A 20275-nucleotide genomic window follows, 5' to 3' on the forward strand; every position below is an offset into this window, starting at 1 on the left:
CCCAGCCAGACATAATGGCACACCTGTAATCCCAGCAACCTGGGAGGGTAAGGCAGGAGGATTACAAGTATACGGCCAGTCTCAGCAACCTAGCAAGACTATAAGCAACTTAGTGAGACCTTGTATCAAAATAAAAAAATAAAAAGTGATGGAGGGTTGGGGCTGTAGCTCAGTGGTAGAGAGCTTGCCTAGCACATGAGAGGTCCTGAATTTGATCCTTAGTACCACATAAAAATAAATAAATAAATAAAAGTTATTAAAAAGTGCTGGAGATATGACTCAGAGCTAAAGCACCCCTGGGTTCAATCCCTAGTACCAAAATTTAAAAATACTTTAAAAAAAAACTATAGGTAGCCCAAATTTCTCTCCTCTACCCTTGCCCCCACCCCTGTACTAGGGATTGAACCCAGAGTGAGCTACATCCACTGAGCTACATTCCCAGAACTTTTTATTTTTTGAGACAGGATCTCACTAAATTGCCTAGGCTGGCCTCCAATTTGTAATCCTCCTGCCTCAGCCTTCTGAGTCACTGAGATTATGGATATGTGATGCCACACACAGGTTGGAATCCAAGTATCTTATTATTAGGTCCAACATGTTTAAAACCATTCCATCAAATTACTATAAATTTTATGCTCAATTCTATTTCAGTGCTTATCTTGTCACAGAAAGAAAACAGTTTGCAGACTGACACCATTTCTGGCCCATACTTTAAGTGAACTACCCTAAAAAGGCCTGGGGACTCCATGGCCCCTGGAACTCCTTTGGTGGGGGGATTGTTGTACCAGTTCTAGGGTGCTGGAAGTAATCTGGATACTATGATAGTCACAGGACCATGAGTCAGAACGTGTTCCCATTCTGTGTTTTCCTCTGAAGTACTCTAGCTTCCTTCCCCAATCCTGAGAAAGAGCCTCACCAACTAAGAATGACCTCTAGCCCTTCACATAGTCCCCAATCCTGCCTAGTGGTGCCCCATGTCTCTGTTACAGGCCACGAGTTCTTCCATTCCTTCCTTCCTTCCTTCATAGAGGTTTGTTCTGAGAACACAAAGTCAATCTAAAGGACAGATTCCTGCTTAAGTAGCTGAAACCTAGCAACAAAGAAGGGGCTACAGGTGTAGCTCAGTGGTAAAGCATGCACAGGTCCTGGTCCCATCCCCAGAAAACCTGGCCCATTTCCCCCTCTCACTGCAAAAAGAAAGTGGTATCAGTATCACAAAGAAAGTCATCTGTCTTTTCAAATATAGCCCTGGGTAGCCCAAAGGTTGAACTCACATATATACACAATTAACAAACTAGAGACCTAACCCTAAGATACAAAAGGATAGACCTGCTAGAATTAAGGAAATTTATCAGAACTTACTTTGGTAGAATGTAGTAAAAGGAACTATTGCCAAGACAGGCTCTGAAATATTTCTGCTCCATGGTCCCACAATTTCATCACCTCATAGTCATCAGGGGAGTAGGTAGGGTTGACTACACTCAATTGTTTGGGTAAATGAATAGGAGGGGCCCCCCCAAAGAGAATTCCTCTATGATTATTAACACCTTAGGGAAGAAAGCAGGGCACAGAGTGATGTCTCCCTGACAGATGAAGACACGGTAGCTCCAAGAGATAGGTGACTTGCCTAGGTTGTTCCGGTCTACAAGACTCTGAGAAATGGTCCCTAATCAGGAAGAGACAAACTGACTTACAGAGGAAATGAACCTCAAGGGTGGGAGAACAGCTTCAGCCTTCTGCCTGTCAGGGAGGGAAGAAGGGCTGGGCAGGGGCGGGGCTTCATGGAAGGTTTTGGATTGAGTTCCTCCTCCCTAATCCCCTATTGGGTCAGTGACTCCTGCAGCCCTGCCAGTGAGGAACAAATGAGAAGGGCTGTTGATTTTTTCCCCCTTGGCCATTCAGAATTTGCCCACATAAATACTGAGTAAGACTCTGCTCACTCCTCACTTCTCTGCACTTGGCCCTGAGCTGGACCTGGTCCCCTGAGGGTAGGCAGGGCCATGAGGGACCTGTTCATGCTGTGGGTAACCATGGGAATATGCTGTGCTACCTTTGGTGCCTCTGCCTGGTAAGTCCCTTCCCTTACTCCTTGCTCCCCTCCAAGAAAGTCCCCCGTTATCTCATCCCATTCACCTCTGCCTCCCTTTTTCTTTTTTGATAGGTCAGTGAATAATTTCCTGATAACAGGCCCCAAGGTAGGACTCCTGTTTTTTTGCCCTTGGGGTTCCTAAGGGAAATCTTCTGGGGGAAAAAGAAAGAGGGATGGGGGAGACACTGCCAGACCCCTTCACCCAGAGACCCAGGATTGTTTTCTTAGTGGAGAACTCGCCCATTGGAGTCGTCCTTGCTCCCCCAACCCCAGATGACCTATACTGGGCAGAAGCTCACAGCCCTTTTCCCCTACCCAGGCCTATCTGACCTATACTACCAGTGTGGCCTTGGGTGCCCAGAGTGGCATCGAGGAGTGTAAGTTCCAGTTTGCTTGGGAACGCTGGAACTGCCCTGAAAATGCTCTGCAGCTCTCTACCCACAACAGGCTGAGAAGTGGTAAGTCTATGTGAGAGCACACCTGTACAGAGGGTGCCTGTGCATGGAGGTGGACTTGCAGCATTATGTAATGTGTGTGCTCAGAGAAATGAGAAAGTGACTGGTAATCTGTTGACCTGCCATTTCCTTGCTGTGTGACCTTGAGTGAGTTACTTTCCCTCTCTCAACCCCAGTTTTGTCATTTGAGTCAGTAAGACCGGCTCTATTTAGCCAATCTAAGGGTTGAATGAGGTAGGCAGAGGTGTCTCACAACATACTTTAAGAAATTATGTTTTTAGTGCATACCTGTATGTGTGTGTTTGTACATAATTCACCAATTTACATGAAATAAAAACGGGGAAAGGGCTCTTTGTTTGCAGCTCCTGGGGGAGTTTTACATCTGCCTAATTCTCTTAAAATCCTAGCAACAGTGAAGCCGAGAGATCACATTGAGTTTTGCCTCAGGTGGGCTGCGTGTGCGTGTGTGTGTGTGTATGTGTGTGTGTGTGTGTGTGTGTGTGTGTGTGTTTATAACTATGTGCAATAGTTTGCATAAAAGTAATTTTTGTAGAAACAATAGAGTTGCCTGAGAAGGGTGGAGGGGAAAGGTAATAAAGAAAATGGGAGTGGAAGAACTAACTTCTCATGGGGTAAACAGATAAAATATAGATAAGTGGAAACGAAATGTGATGGTGTTTGTGAAGAGTTTAGCAAGATAAGAGCTCAGTAATAGCAGCCACAATGATTATGATTATTATAGGAACATAGCTTTGAGGTCAGAAAGAATAGATCCTCTCTGTCTCTGTCTCTGTCTCTCTTGTTTTTTTTTTTTGTTGTTGTTTGTTTGTTTGTTTTGGTGGGGATTGAACCCAGGGGCACTTTACCACTGAACGATATCTCCAACCCTTTTTATTTTTTTATTCTGAGACAGAGTCTTGTTAAGTTGCTTAGGGTCTAGCTAAGTTGCTGAGGCTGACCTCAAACTTGCAATTCTCCTAACTCAGCCTCCCAAGTCTCTGGTCTGAAAGCCATGCTCCACTACACCCAGACCTTCTCTCTTTCCTAAGCTAGCCTTGTGGACATGAGCCTCACTGCCCCACAGATCAGCAACTGTGGCTAGAAGAGGTCCAGACTGGACTTGTTGCTTAGGGTCTCACTAAGTTGCTGAGGATGGCTTTGGACTTGCAATCCCCCTGCCTCAGCCTCCTGAGTCTGGATTACAGGCATGTGCCATGATACCTGGCTCTAGGCTGGACGTCAGGAGAGCAGTGTCCTGATCCCAACACCACAACTGGAGAGTAGTCTTGGTCTCATCATTCTATCTCTTGGTTTCATCTTCCCCATCTGTAGCATTTTCCTTAGGAGAAGAGCATCTTCTCAACCCAAATGAGGAGGGGGGCAGGGAGAGCAAAAGAGCATTGTGTTTTCAAAGCCTCCGCTTTGGGTTATCAGCCCAAGCTTATAGTCATTTCCCTTTTTCTCTCCAAAGCCACCAGAGAGACTTCCTTCATTCATGCCATCAGCTCTGCCGGAGTCATGTACACCATCACCAAGAACTGTAGCATGGGTGACTTTGAAAACTGTGGCTGTGATGAGTCAAAAAATGGAAAAACAGGTAAAAGTTGGGCTTTTCAACAGGGGTGAGGAGAGGTGAGGAGCTACAGAGCAGAGCTCAGGCTAAAGTCTTCCAGGGAAAGGCTGAGGGACACAGGTCATCAAACCCCTAGACTTTAGCACCCCCCACCCCAAGTCATGGGAGCTCCTGGACCTAGACTCTCCTGAAAGATGAGTCTTGGTCCATGAGTCCACAGATTGGCAAGTATCTCTAAAACCAACAAAGACGGGAATGAGAAGACCAAAGAGAGTTTAAAGGTAGCCCTGGTATTGGAATGATTTGTCCATAACCCAGTGCTACAAAACTATTTTCAGACCACATAAGAAACTTACCTAAATTTGTCACTTATTAGGGAGAAAAATGACTCTTAAGACCACTGTAGAATAATGGTGTGGAATTCCAGAATGTTTGAGCTTCTATTAACCTTTGAGATCATCTGGACTGGCCCCATGCACCTTCGTTTACTGTGGGTGTTGAAGACTTATTTCTTAGAGCAGAGAAATGCCATAAATTGGCTTTGGGAACAAGACTCCCCTCATTTTCCCCAAGCACCTTCATTTCCCTCTCTCACCTTTAGTTGAAGCACTACCCTCTCCTAGGGTTCGTGGGGATGATTTGGCTGTGTCAGTCAAAAAGACTGACTCTTCTCCCTGCATACAGCAGGGAGCTGTATGCAGAATTTATTCTTTCCTTATGTGTAGGAGGCCATGGCTGGATCTGGGGAGGCTGCAGCGACAATGTGGAATTTGGGGAAAGGATCTCCAAACTCTTTGTGGACAGTTTGGAGAAAGGGAAGGATGCCAGAGCCCTGATGAATCTTCACAACAACAGGGCCGGCAGGCTGGTGGGTATAGGAGTCAGCCAATGTTGGCAACAGCTTCACATCTGCACAGCACTTCACAGTTTACCCAGAGCTGACATACCCTTGTTTCATCCTCATAACCATCCAGCACAACTGAGACAGCTATCCCCATTCTCTGGATGACAAAGCCAATTTTAAGTCCATACTGAATGACTTGTCTGCACCAATACAGTTAATAAGCATATGAGCCAGGCAATGAACTCAGATCTATAAGGCTAGTTCTCTCATCACTAAACCTTGTACTAGGCCCTCTCTACAGGCAGATTTCTGGGAACACAGAACAATACAGAATCAAGGCCTTGTTTCCATGACTTAAAATTTTAATCACTTTAACTGTATGTTCTAGGACATTAATAGCAGTTTATTGTGTCCTAAAGTCTGGGCTGTGAAGGATTGGGACTATCTGGCTTCAGAAGTTGGGGAGGGAGGGCATCTATTGTCCCGATTTCTGGTAGAGTAGCAATCTCTGGAATATTCTAAACTCAAATCTGCAAGGAACTTGGACTTATAGCCAAAATCATAGAAATTTCCTTGTGGACCTGTACCTAGATGTTCTGGTTGCTCAGGGCAGAAGGAAAAGGTTTTCAAGACAAGTAGAACCATGGGTAATTACTTGCCTTGGAATGTAAAGATTCAGATTCTAGGAGCTGCCTTCCTTCTGAGAGAGGGTCAGGATGGAAAATCCAAACTACCACAAATACTCTAGTTCCCCACTTCCAGATGATTACAGTGTCAAAGATCATATTTTCTCTATATTTTATAAAGTATTCTTTGACCATGATTTTATTTTTTATTCGTTTATTTATTTTGGTACTGGAGATTGAACCCAGGGAACTTACCACTGAGTAACTTATTCAGCCCTTTTTAATTTTCTGTTTTGAGATAGGGTCTTGCTAAGTGGCTAAGGGCCTTGTTAAGTTGCTGAGGCTAATCTTGAACTTCTGATCCTCCTGCCTCAGCCTCCCGAGCTGTTGGCATTACAAGCTTGCACCACCACACCTAGCTCCAGACCCTATTTTATTCCATTTTTATCCCAGTTGGGCAGGTAGAGAAATATGATCTACAAATGATGGAGTTGGGCCTGGGGCCTAGGTTTCTTGACTCCAGTAACCTTCTCAACATTTGCCTGACTCTTCACCAGAATCACCCAAGATGATTTAAAGTACCAGGTCCTTAAATCTCAAAACATCCTCATTGGAAAAATATGAGGTAGGGCCCAAGAACAAATATTTTTATGATGCTCCCTAATAATCCTCTAAAGCCAAGAAGCACAGCTCTAATATATATATATATATATATATATATATATATATATATATATATATATATATATATTGTAGATGGACACAACACCTTTTGTTTTATTTGTTTGTCTTTATGGGTGCTGAGGATTGAACCCAGGGCCTCACACATGCCAGGCAAGCACTCTACCACTGATCCACAACCTTACCCCTAAAATATTCCATTTAATTGCTAACCATTGGTCTTCTGTTGCCAGAGCCATTCTCTCTTTTGTTTTCTCTCTGTGAAGGCAGTAAGAGCTACCATGAAACGGATCTGCAAATGCCACGGCATCTCAGGGAGCTGCAGCATCCAGACATGCTGGCTGCAGCTGGCTGACTTCCGGGAGATGGGAAACTACCTAAAGGCCAAGTATGACCAGGCACTAAAAATTGAGATGGATAAGCGGCAGCTAAGGGCTGGGAACAGCGCTGAAGGTTGCTGGGCTCCCACTGAGGCCTTCCTTCCTAGTATAGAAGCTGAGCTGATCTTTTTAGAGGAATCTCCAGACTACTGTACTCGCAATTCCAGCCTGGGCATCTATGGCACAGAGGGTCGTGAATGCCTGCAGAACAGCCACAACACATCTAAGCGGGAGCAACGCAGCTGTGGGCACCTGTGCACTGAGTGTGGGCTGCAAGTGGAAGAAAGGAGAACTGAAGCTGTGAGCAGCTGTAACTGCAAATTCCAATGGTGCTGCACCGTCAAGTGTGACCAGTGTAGGCATGTGGTCAACAAGTACTACTGCATGCGCTCCCCGGGCAGTGCTCGGGGCCGGGGAAACAGGAGATCCTGATAACACCCCACATGAACTGATTTGCTCAGTTGCATGACAGTGGAGGGTGACACCTCTTCTCTCTTGGAGAGAGTAGACTGGAAAACAATTGGACAATCACAGGGATATCTGTGGTCCTCGTGATATCTGCTACAGATGGGGAAATGGAGGTCCAAGATTATACAGCATATTGACAGAGTTGATATTAAAACCTGGGCCTCCTCCTAACTTGGGCAGACCCAATCTTTCCTGCAAGTTACTTCCTGGTATTTGTCCCTGTACTTATTATGCAGCTTGCTAAAATGGGAATTTGAGGGAGTCCATATCCAGAGGAACCCTCGAAGTATTTATTCCTTACAAGTTTTAGGCCATATCCAGCCCAACTGTGCTGCTGGGAATCAGAGAAAATAGAAGCAAAAACTTAAAAGGGTACAGTTCAGATCCCAGAAGGAGCAACCTTCTGCCACTGTGGCTAGGTCGAGAAAGACCAACTGCAAATTCCTGCAGATATATGAGGCAGAGGCTGCCTATTTCCTACTGGAAGGTTTTTAGAATGTTGATTTTTTTCACCTGAGTATGCACTTTTTAAGTTCTCCTCACCCGAGCCTAGGGAAATCAGGAGGGCTTTTTCAGCTCATAAACCATTCTGGTATCAAGGAGAGGGAATGGTCACAGTAAGTAGACCGGTGACTCTCATTTATCAGACAAAGATCTATAAGAGAGACTTTCCCCCAGAGGGCTATAAAACATCCATTTTGCCATTTTTCCAGATTGGGAACTCAACTGCATTTTGTAAAAAATGTTTCTAGGATACATCCAACTGGGACCTTTTACTACTCCCCTTGATAACCTTGGGACCAGGAAGGGAATTGGAACCCTGCTTCTGTTTCCCAATTATCCAGCAGGCTAATGGAGGAAGCTAGAAATATCCAACTCCCTTGATTCCAATTTTGACAGATAATAAAATTGAGATCCAGGCACTGGCCAATAGAAAAACAATACAGACTCACAGATTTACAAGGTGTTATTTTAATACCACCTAAGTAATTTGGGCACTAAAGTAGCCCTTTGAACTTGGACTGTATTCAAAGCCTGTTTGCTCCCTTAACTTGAGCTTCCTAGGTTGTCTATGCACCAAGCAGGGGCCCCAGGGCAACTGACTAGGAGACTTGTGGATTCTACTTTCCTCATTTACATTTCTACATCTTTCCCCACTGGTAATTTTTGGAGGAGGGGTAGTTTCCCATGAAGAGCCCTAGGGGCTCAGCCACCGGTTTCCTAAATCTGAATATCTCAGCCTTGGGAATCACTCCTGTCTGCGAGGGCCTGGTAGCCTGCAGGGAGGTTGAATAAACAAATAAAAGGATGATCAAAAAGAGCAGAGAAACACTCCCAGCTTCTTGTTTTAAATTAGAAAATCATTTAAATGTTTTACAGTAAGATAAACCATTTAAATCATGGCCCTATAGTGGAATTTTAACCCTAAAATAATTTTCTTGAAAAATCTTTAGTAACATGGAAAACATACATGATATTAACAAAGATGATTACTAAATAGCATGTATATGATGAATCCAATTTGTTTTTAAAAATATAAAAATATTTGCCATAATGTAATAGTAAATTTGAGTGGTTTATTCATTTTTCTGCTTTTAAAAATTTATACATGTCCCTACAATAAACAAATATTTTTGTCATCAGAAAGAATTAGTTTCATTTTTTAAATACCTAAAAATAAAGGTCTTCATTTATTTTTAAGTGATAAGGAAAGTGACATTTTCATTCAGGGAATGGGCATCTCATTCTGGTCTCTATTGCATCTAGTGCATTTAAAACTACTACAGATGTCAGAGACCAGAGACAATGAGAAATCCATAAAATTGCAGCCTGTGTCAAGGACATGGAAGACTTCCTCTATGTCCCCCCTTCCAAGGAAGGTTAAAAAACACAGCAGCAATGACAAAGTAAGAAAGTGTGTATAGGGGTGGGGGTGAGCTATGGTAGAAGAAGTGGGAACTGGAGAAAAACTAAGAGCAATATTTTTGAAGAAATTGGCAGACAAAAGTAAAGATCATTTCCCTGGGGCTTAGAGAAAAATTAAAAAACAAAAACATAAAATTATCTGGCCCTGAGGTTAAACCCTCAATAAACATGGATGACAAAGTAGCTACCCTGAAACTTAAGTCATGACACTGTGCTGGAGAAATGAGCAAACTGGATTTTCTCCCATATTCCTAACAGAATCTCTATCCAAAGAATTCAGGCACCTGGTGCTTGGACACTTTCCCCAGGACTTTACTGACATAGTCAGATAATTTTAAGAGGGATTTTCAGAAACAAAACCATCCCCCCACTGTCCTGTTGAAATGCTCATTGCGGGAGACACAAACCTTGTTTATACTGTGGAATTATATCAGTAATTTTCACCAAGAAAACCCAGAGAAGCCAGGCATAATGGTGCACACCTGTAATCCCAGCTACTTGGGTGGCTGAGGCAAGAGGATCATTACTTTGAAGCCTACCTGGGCAACTTAGCAAGACCTTGTCTCAAAATAAAAAATAAAAAGGGCTGGAGATATTGCTCAGTGGTACAGCACCCCTGGGTTCAATCTAGTAACACAAAACAATTAAAAAAGAAAAGAAGGGGCTGGAAATGTGGCTCAAGAGGTAGCAGGCTCGCCTGGCATGCGTGCGGCCCGGGTTTGATCCTCAGCACCACATACAAAGATGTTGTGTCCGCCAAAAACTAAAAAATAAATATTTTTTAAAAAGAAAAGAAAAGAAAATCCAGAGCAATGGGAATTCCTTAAAAAATTTGCCTGATGTTCCCCAAAGTTTATAGTTTCCTAGTCTCTTCTTTCAAGCATCTCTCATCCTCATCCATCTTACCTTCAGAGCAATCAATCACACCAACCAACCTTCTCACTTGAATCTTGGGCCACAACCTAAAGGAATTTAGATTTCTCTACATCCATCATGTTCCTGTCAGGGATTCATTCCAAGGCAATACAGCATCATTCAGATTCATTAGTTACAACCCTACGCCCCTTCCCTTTTGGCTCATCCTTAACAAGCTGCTATCATTAAGGTGACAGAACAATAAAACCCCCCATTTTCAATAGGTTCAGGGCCCAAGACAGGCTGATTTGCCACAGTTTGATGGTAGATCTTGAAAAAGGGATCAACTTAATGAGGGAAACTTGTCCAGAAGTCTATCATATTTCAGTAAACCCAGGAACTGCCTCACTTCACCTGGAGAATGGACAGACTCCTGTAGTTTCTCAATCTAAACTAGAAAATAAGCTTATGCTTGCCAGACCCCCCAATCTTCTTCTTTCTTGACTTGTGTTCTTCCTCCTTCCCATCTGAACGTTGATGCAGGCAGAATTAGGGACTCCCAGGAAAATCTTGAAAACTGTTCCCAAAGTCTCCTATGGTCTGCTACTGATCTCCTCACAGCTTGCCAGTTGGTAATCATAAGGCAGAAAGGGAACCACAGTGGAAAGGGAGTGATTGAGTGCCAGGCATGACCAAAGTGCCAGGTGCTTAATATTATCTCCTTCAATCCTCAGAACAATCCAATTACTCCATTAAATCCCAAATCTTCAATTCTGTTAATATTTTAACAAAATTGACATAAGTGCATTAAAATAGGTTGGAAATTATTTAAAGTTTATATATTATTGTATTAGTATTATTATGTAATGTAATATGATTATATAATTGTATTATCATATGATTATATATTTTGTACTATATTTAAGTTTTTGTAGATGTTTCACATTTGTGGCCATGGGAAATAATGATATGAAATAATAATGTTATGAAAATCAACAAATTAAAGAATAAAAGTAAATAATTAAATTTTTAAAAATAAAAATAAAAGAATTACAAAAAAGAGTTATAAGTATCAGGAACTGGGATGTATAGATGAGAGATCTCCTATTAGCATATGAGAAACCCTAAATTCAATTCCTGGCACACACACACAAAATAAAGTTTAAAAGTTACAATTATTCCCCTCTTGTTATTGAGGAAAATGTCTCAGAGAGAATAAAGCACTTCAATGTAAAATTAACACAAGGCAGTGGATTTGAATTCAGATCTGTCACCTCATAAATTCAAATTCTTTTTTTTTACAACCATTTACACTCTAGGAGCCCAGAGTCTCTGGCATCCTGACAGTTTTGTGGAAGGACTACCATTCATATGCAGTGAAAGGTGTCAGTTTCCTCCCTCTTCTGCAAGTAATAGAGTCTTATTTCTCAGCCCTTCAGCAGAATGAAGAACCCAACTTTTGATTTGCAAAGGCCTTCGTTAGAATGATAAAGCAGATAGCCTGGCTCCTGCTGACTTGGGAGGGCAGAATCCTGGTTCTCCAGGGGGTACTCAAAGTAAAAAGCTAACCATTATGGTCTACATTAAAGGTCAAAGTTTCAAGAGGAGGTGTCAAGACAGGGGTGTTTATTTTAGAGGACACATAGAAAAAAAAAAAAAACAGGATCCAGAGGAAAATACATAAGTTTCTAACCCAAAATGAATTCACAAACTATTCATATTTCCCACTGATGACGAAAGACCTGGGTTGAGAGAAAATGAAATGAAAGCAAGGACCAGGGCAAAGGCTTTTAAGAAAGGTTGAAGATCTTCAGGCAGAAAGAGAGCTCTTAACCATTTAATTTCACTGCTGTCCCTACACAGGAGGAAAGCTAGGCCTGGAAGAGAAAAGCATCCTGCCCAGTATCCCTAAGGGAGATGGCAGAGATTAGTCTAGACTCCAGGGCTCTGGGCAATCTACCTGATTGTTGGTTTGCCTTTCTCAAGGTTACAAGAAAGGGATGTGTAATGCCCCAAGGAAAGCACTGAGGGAGTTAGGGCAAGAATCTTCGAGGCCTCAAACTGCATTTGGTCAGCGAGGGAGTAGGGAGATTACGGGTAGACGAAGTGGTGATGTGGGTAGGAAGTGGGTGGGATATGATGTGGAAAGGACTTGTGTCACCCCAGATGTCAGACACTATCTGAGGATAAAAATGGTGATGAAGAAACAGCAACCAAAGGAAAAGTTTAGCTGAGTGTGGTGGCACCGGCCTGGAAGACCAGTGACGCAGGTGGATGGCAAGTTTAAGGCCAGCCTCAGCGATATGCAAGACCCTTTTTTTAAAAAAAAAGATATTTATTTTTTCTTAGTTTTTGGCGGACACAACATCTTTGTTTGTATGTGGTGCTGAGGATCGAACCTGGGGCCGCACGCATGCCAGGCGAGCGCGCTACCGCTTGAGCCACATCCCCAGCCCCTGCAAGACTCTTTCTCAAAAAAATAAATATCGCTGCTGGGGATGTGGCTCAAGCGGTAGCGCGCTCGCCTGGCATGCGTGCGGCCCGGGTTCGATTCTCAGCACCACATACCAACAAAGATGTTGTGTCCGCCGAGAACTAAAAAATAAATATTAAAAATCTCTCTCTCCTCTCTCACTCTCTCTTTAAAAAAAAAATAAATAAATAAATAAATATCAAAGGAACTGGGGATGAGCTGGAGTTGTGGCTCAGTGGCACAGTGCTTGCCTGGCATACGTGAGACCCTGGGTTCGAGCCTCATCACTGCATATAAATAAATAAATAAAATAAAAGATCTATTGATAACTAAAAAAAAAAAAAAGCTCAGTGTTAAAGGACATTTGGGTTTGATCTCTTCTATTAAAAAAAAAAAAGCAGGGGGAGAGATTATTTCACTAAGAGAAAATATCAAAAACATAATTATCTGACCCTGAGTTTAATTCCTCAGTAAATATAGATGCCAAAGTACCCATTTCCATGTTCCTTTCAGAGTCTCAGGTACCTATACAGACCTGTGGCGGGATTTGTTGATCTTGAGAAAGTCATTTGCCATTTCTTTTCCAGGAACTTCTTGCAGTCCAGAAGAAATCACTTGATTCAGCTACCTGCTTAAAAGAAGAGTTCCTCAACTAAGGCCAAAGGAAGAAAAGCATACCTTGCTCCCTGTTTGAAAGAAAATGAAACCATCACAGAGGGGAAAGGGAGACCGTCCCTTCCTTGGACAAGTACTTATATCTCTGCTTATGTCTACTCTGAAATACTCTCACCGCTATCTGTTGAGCCTGCCATCTTTTTTTTTTTTAAATATTTTTTTAGTTGTAGATGGGCACGATATCTTTATTTTATTTCTTTATTTTTATGTAGTGCTGAGGATCGAACCCAGTGCCTCACACATGCTAGGCAAGCGCTCTACCACTGAGCTACAATCCCAGCCCCATGCCTGCCATCTTCTGGGAGTTCACATTATGGTTCTAGGCCTTCAAACTCCTATTCTCCAAGTAAAATATCCTCAATTACTCTAGTTTTTCACTATTTTTCTCTTTTCTCTACACTGTCCTCAGATGCACTGACATCAGATTTCTACAAGGAGTTAGATGGGGCATGAGCCAGATAACCTTCCAAATCCTTGACTACTATAATTTTCTCTTATGTTTCTGAAGAATCTACTTATTCTTAGCTACCATAGAGTTTTTCTTGTTTTTTTTTTTTTTAAACCTAGGGGCACTTACCACTGAGCCACATCCCCAGTGCTTTTTGTTTTTTTGAGACAGGGTCTCGCTAAGTTGCTTAGGACCTTGCTAAATTGCTGAGCATGGCTTTGAACTTGCAATCCTCCTGCCTTGGCCTCCCAGGCCCCTGGGATTACAGGCTACCATGCCTGGGCATCATAGAGCATTAATTGCCCCACTTGTACTTTTTCATAGCTAAAGTCCATTTCTAACCACTTCCATTCCAACCAAGCAACCTTGATTCTCACCTCCCTCAGCTCTGATTGACCCATCAGAGCGACCTCAATCATTAAGGTCCTCCTGTGCTGGAGGCCTGTAGTGGTACTGGGACAAGAACATGAAACTGATGATAATCAGGGCATTCAATCCCATGATTCACAAGTGGGTATACTTGTGCATGGTCTAGCGCTCCTTTATCAGATAGCTTTTGGCCTGGACTAAGGCCTTTTCCCTTCCTTTGGAACCTGGATAGGCCCCAACTCCAAGCTCCTCTCGACTTCCACTTTCTTTGCTTCACTCCAGGCTTAGCCTACTTCAAAACCTCTCTCCTATCTCTTCTTCTCAACTTCAGCTGCTCCTAGTTATTCCAATGGTGGCTCCTTGCTGTGTTCATGAAAAGTTGTCACGTCCTCATATCCTCAACATTGACCATAATTTATCAGCTAATTTGTTATCCTTCTTCTGATTTTTCCCACTTTTCCACTCAAATTGAACTATTTTCAATAAATTTACTATTGGACACTTCCTCACCCCTCTCAGCACCCAACTAGGCTACCTAGGGTGGCTTGCACTTATTTATTTATTTATTTATTTATTTTCAGTACTAGGGATCAAATCTAGGGCTTTGTGCATACTAAGCAAGCACTCTGCCACTGAGCTACTAGGGATGTAGACCATGCACAAGTCCACTTCATGTTTTTCTTCTCTGTATATGTATTTACCCTTCTGCATTTTTGCCATGTTATGACAGTATGAGGTACTTGCCAGATGTAGTGTCCAATCTTGGATTTATAGCCTCCAGAACCATAAACTAAATAACTCTTTCAAGTAAATTACTCAGTCTCAGGTATTCTGTTATAGCAACAACAACAACAAAACAGACTAAGATGCTTTCTAAATATTCATTTGGTCTGCTCTTCTTTTTGGGGGATGGGGGCAAGGGACTTTTTTTTTTTTTTTTTTTCTTTTTTTGGTACTGGAGAATAAATCCAGGATCCAGGGGCACTTTGCCATTGATCTACATTCCCAGCCCTTTTTATTTTTTATTTTGAGACAGGGCCTCACTAAGTTGCTTAGGGCCTGGCTAAATTGCTGAGACTAGCTTTGAACTTGGGATCCTCCTGCCTCAGCCTCCCTGGGATTACAGGCTTGCACCTCTGCATCTCTTAATGAACTTTCCCAGTTTTATTGCTTTCTTCCTCAACTCCAGATTCACAAAGTTATGACAGTTCCTTTGCATATAACATTTCTACCTGACTTCTGTGTCCCAGTCGTGGCCATTTCCCTCCCTGAAATGCCTTCATCCCATCTACTGCTTCTCCAACTCCAAATGCTCTCTTAAAGTCTATCTGCTTCTTGAAATTGACTTCCATTTATCTGACAGACTCTATATTTCATTCTTTATGTTAGCTAGGAATTATGTATTTTTTATGTCTCAACAATAGGGCTGACAAGTCCCTTCCTTGGAGATAAGACTGTGTTATCCCTTATGGAGTTTCTGTAGCCTCCAGAATACTTTGCCAGTGGTGGGTGATTAGAGCTTGCCCAACACAAAACTGATTTTGCCCAATGGTGGTATGCGTATACATGTCAAAGAACTCAGAGCTAGAGAAGGAAAGCAATTTGTCCAAGGCCACTTGACTAATTAAAGGTCAAATTGAGGCTATACTTCAGGCCTCCTGATTCCAAATTTAAGTAACCCTTAGGGGTGTTCAAGTAACACCTCTCTTTTTCGGGTGATTTCATAGTAACTTCAGGACCAAACTGTTGGACAGTAACTATGAGCGGTAAATGCTATAGGAGAAGTGAGATACCCTATGGCGAGTTAAGGGAAGGGGGAAGGAATGAGAAGAACATACGATTCTTAAACACACCATTACCATCTAAGCCCCCCACTCAAAGGAAAAGGTCAGACCATTATCCCTTCTATACTACTTCTTGCCACTTGTATTCCTTCTCCTCTTCCTTGTTATCCAGTCCACCGAGATAGTTTCTGAAGTCATAAGAATAAATAAAGTTTCCAAAGAAGAAGAGTAGGAAGTGAAGGGAAAAGGACATAGATCCAAACCCTGGGGAGCCCCATTGATGTCCACAACTGTCTAGTGAGAAAGCTGAGCAAATGAACCTCTTTCTGATTCTGGGACTAGGTAGGTATAGACTTGCTGGCAGATGAAGGAATAGAGAGCTAACCTGGGGGATATGTGCCTCCCCATCAATTTATTCACTCACTAGATGCTTTCTATGGGCTGGGGACTATTCTGGGTGCCTCCAAAGTACATAAAGATGAAGGAACATAGTTCCCCCCAATCAAGAAGGAAAGCACACATTGCAGTGTGCTCAACATTCTAACAGCCATGTACACAAGGGCAGTGGGAACTCAGGGATAAAAGCTACCAACATCTGTCTGCCTGGCCCAGAATCGAAGCAAAGTTCACCCAAGTGGTGAGGATGCTCTGAAGCCAGAATGGCTTTTCCTTCTCTGCTTGCTTGCTTGCTTGCTTATTTATTATTTATTTATTTATTTAAAAACAACCCTTGTACTTCCTAGGGTTAAGGTAGAATCATGACAGGTTGGTGGGAATAAAAAGAAGGCTTTTGGTTCTCTATTGACAACAGAGAACAGCCCTTTCCAATGAGCCTTAATCAATCAGGTGTGAGGTGGGGGTGGGCATTAGAGGAAAAAGTGGAAGAAGAGAGTGTTTTATTGCTGTTTACAATGAAAGCAATAAAATGGTTTGCACTGAGCTGCATAAGGGTCATAATCAGTATGATAAGCTATCATTTAACATGAGGAGGAAATTGAAGTTTCATTTCCTTGCTTTTTGTGGCACCCCTTGAATTGGGTTGATGACACCATTCAGTCAGCCAGCATGAGGCCTGCCTTACCAATTTTGTTTTGCAAAACAAAGCCAGTCACGGTCAAACTCAGTTGGTCAACTCCATAGATTAACATGAGAGGCCCCTAGAAAGCAAGACAGCTGGGATAGCTCTGGCTGGGAAATGATGGGTTAATCCCAGGCCAGCTTGGCAGGGAGCTTCATAAGAGTACCCTCCCTCTCTCACCAGTATCCTGGGGTTGACTCTAATCTCCACAGTTTGAAGGACAGGCCTGGATTGAGGATATGAATGCATTTCCCCATTGTGTCATAAAATTCTACTTAACTTGATTGTTTTCAAACCTGGCCAGTATTTGTAGGAGCATACGTTGTGGGGGGTGGGGGGATGGACAAACAAAAACAAAAAACCAAAATGACAGTAACACAAAATTTCTTTCAAATCTTGTCCTACTAATTAGGAATACCTACACAAGCAACACAATTTAAGAAAACACTGGGAAAAACAACTGTTTAAAAGCTAGGCTTGGTGATGCACAACTATAATTCTACCAACTTGGGAGGCTAAGGCAGGAGGAGTTTACATGTTGAAGGACAGACTGGACAATTTAGTAAGACTTTGTCTCAAAATAAAAAATGAAGGGCTAGGATTGTGGCTCAGCGGTAGAGTGCTCCCCTAGCACGGGCGGGACCCAGGTTCGGTCCTCAGCACCACATAAAAATAAATGTATTGTGTTGTGTCCATCTACACCTAAAAAATTAATAAATAAATAAAAGGCACTCCATCCAGGCAGGCCCTAAAGGCACCCCATCCTGCTTTAAAAAAAAAAAAAATGAAAAGGGCTGAGGATATAGCTCAGTAGTAGAGTACTTGCCTAGCATGTGTGAGAGCCTGGGTTCAATCCCCAATAGCACAAAAAAAAAAAAAAAAGAAGTGCTGGGTGCTGTGGGTGGCACATACCTGTAATCACAGCAACTCGGGAGGCTAAGGCAGGAGGATCACAAATTCAAAAAGCCAGCCTCATCAACTTAGTGAGGCCCTAAGCAACTCAGTGAGACCCTGTCTCAAAAAAAGAAAAAAGAAAAGGGCTGGATACGAGGCTCAGTGAGTAAGCACCCCTGAGTTCAAACCCCAGTACCAAAAGAAAAGAGAGCAAGAAAGACAAAAAAAAAAAAAAAAATCTGTGATCATCAGCTATGAAAACCAGTAGGATAAACTGAATAAAAACCCCAGGTTCAGGGGCCGGGGTTGTGGCTCAGTGGTTGAACACTTGCCTAGCATGTATGAGGCACTGGGTTCAATTCTTAGCACCACACAGAAATAAAAATAAAGGTCCATTGACAACAACAACAAAAACCCCAGGTTCTACTCTACTATTTATTATACATAGTAAGTAAATAAATTCATTACATGAGTGAACTTGGTTTATATTCAACATTAGTTAGCTTGGTGAGAAAAACAAGAAGTATCTTATGTCTGTGATTTAGCACCATGAAGTAATATAAAGACTTTTGAACCAAATATAATTGAATTTTGTAGGGAGGAAAAATATCTTTCCCTCACCCAAATTATGTGTTCATAGGTGAGGCCCCTATAAGAAAAGAGAGTTCAAAATCCTGATTCCACTAATTCCTAGATAAGGCCTCTAGATCAAATCACTGAATCTCTGAGTTATTGTGAGAATTACATAATATAAATGAAAATGCTTAACAGAGTGGTTGGCATATAATAGGTAGTAACAGCTAGTAATCCTTCCTTTAAAGATGGGAATGTAATTCATATATTAAAACATTAAATAAAAATACTAGAGGTAAATAATTTTAAAAAGACAAAAGGAAGTTGGGTGCTGTGGCGAACATCTTTAATCCCAGTAGTTTGGGAGGCTGAGGCAAGAGGATCACAAGTTTAGTCAGTCTCAGCAATTTAGTGAGGCCCTAAGCAACTTAGGGAGACCCTATCCCAAAAGAAAAAATACAAAGGGCTAGAGATGTGGCTCAGTGGTTGTGACCCTGGGTTTAATCCCTAGTATAAAAGAAAAAAGAAAAGAAGAAAGAAAATTATTAGAGGTAAAATATAAAAAAACTAGTGTTGATTGCTTACTCTGTGCTAGCAAGCACTGTTAACTACTTTTACATATATTATTATGTTCAACCCTCTCACCAACCCTATACATAGATGAGGAAACTGAGACACTGAGATTAAGCAATTTTTCACACTATCACACAGCTAGGAAGTCACAGGTTTATGATAGAAACTATTTTGCTGCCACCAAAGGCCAAATGCTAATCCATCTCTTAATGTACCACCCAGTACATTATATCAAGGGAGTATATTATTAACTGCCAGACAAGTTAGAATTTAAGGATGAGTAGTTCACAAGCAAGAGACAAGCATGTATTAGGGAGAAAAATTATACCAAATTATCTCTTAGGCTAAGAATTGTATTAGCAGAAAAGAGTAGGAGGGCCTTCCCATGTTTTTGGTGTGGGGGCGTGGGAACAAAAGAAGAGAATAGCTTTTGCACAAGTAGACAGGAATGAGCAAGGTGAGCAAATAGATCATTCTAGCTAGAGCAGAGTTCATAAAGGCAGGTTCTGGAGAAATGCACTTAGAAAGATAAACACTGGGGCGGGGGTTGTGGCTCAATCGGTAGTGCGTTCACCTGGCATGCGCAGGGCAGTGGATTCTATCCTCAGCACCACATAAAATAAAATATAGATGTTGTGTCCACCAAAAACTGAAAAACAAATATTAAAAAATTCTCTCTTTCTCTCTCTTCTCTCTCTTTAAAAATATTCATCTTGGGGCTGGGATGTGGCTCAAGCGGTAGCGCGCTCGCCTAGCATGCGTGCGGCCCGGGTTCGATCCTCAGCAGCACCACATACCAACAAAGATGTTGTGTCCGCCGAGAATTAAGAAAAAATAAATAAATGTTAAAATTCTCTCTCTCTCTCTGTCCCCCTCTCTCACTCTCTCTTTAAAAAAAAAAAAAAAACATTAAAAAAAAATATTCATCTTATATATTTCACTATATAATCAATAAATAATTATATATATATGTACATATACATATGTACATATGTATTGTGTATACACACATATACACACTTTATTTTTAAAATATTTATTATTTATTTATTTATGATCAATATTGGGGATTGAACTCAGGGGCACTCTGTCACTGAAGTACATCTTACCCCTTTTTATTGGCTAAATTTTCCAGGCTGACCTCTGGAGTCTCCTGCATCATTGGGATTAAAGGTGTCATGCTTCATAACTTCTTTTTTTTTCTTTCTTTAGTGCTGGGGATCAAATCCAGAGCCACGTGCATGCTAGGCAAACACTCTACCACCAAGTCACATTCCCAGCTCATGCTTCACAATAGCAAAATGGGTATACCAGCTATGTGGAAATCAGGTATATTCCAAACCCACTAATAAGGTGAAGAAAATGATCAAATGATAGCAGGAAAAAAGATGAAGAGATTAAAAAAAAAAGAAGAAGAACAAAGCTAAAGAGGAAGAAAAGTATTATAAGAAAATGCAAGGGCATGGAATCCAGCAAAATAGGCTAGTTTAGATGGCTCAGGAGTTCTGAGA

At 41.8% G+C, this 20275-nt stretch overlaps 1 protein-coding gene across 1 annotated transcript; it reads left to right on the plus strand.

The window, feature by feature from the left end:
- The first annotated feature begins 2000 nt into the window (after positions 1-2000).
- On the plus strand, positions 2001-7080 carry Wnt8a (Wnt family member 8A). Its single transcript, XM_005327242.4, has 6 exons — positions 2001-2068; positions 2162-2195; positions 2409-2547; positions 4016-4141; positions 4843-4985; positions 6535-7080. The coding sequence occupies exons 1-6, from the start codon at positions 2001-2003 to the stop codon at positions 7078-7080; spliced, it is 1056 nt and encodes a 351-aa protein (XP_005327299.1).
- The last annotated feature ends 13195 nt before the right edge of the window (positions 7081-20275 follow it).

Source organism: Ictidomys tridecemlineatus, chromosome 1 (assembly GCF_052094955.1).
Source record: "Ictidomys tridecemlineatus isolate mIctTri1 chromosome 1, mIctTri1.hap1, whole genome shotgun sequence".
In the NCBI taxonomy this organism is placed as follows: Eukaryota; Metazoa; Chordata; class Mammalia; order Rodentia; family Sciuridae; genus Ictidomys; species Ictidomys tridecemlineatus.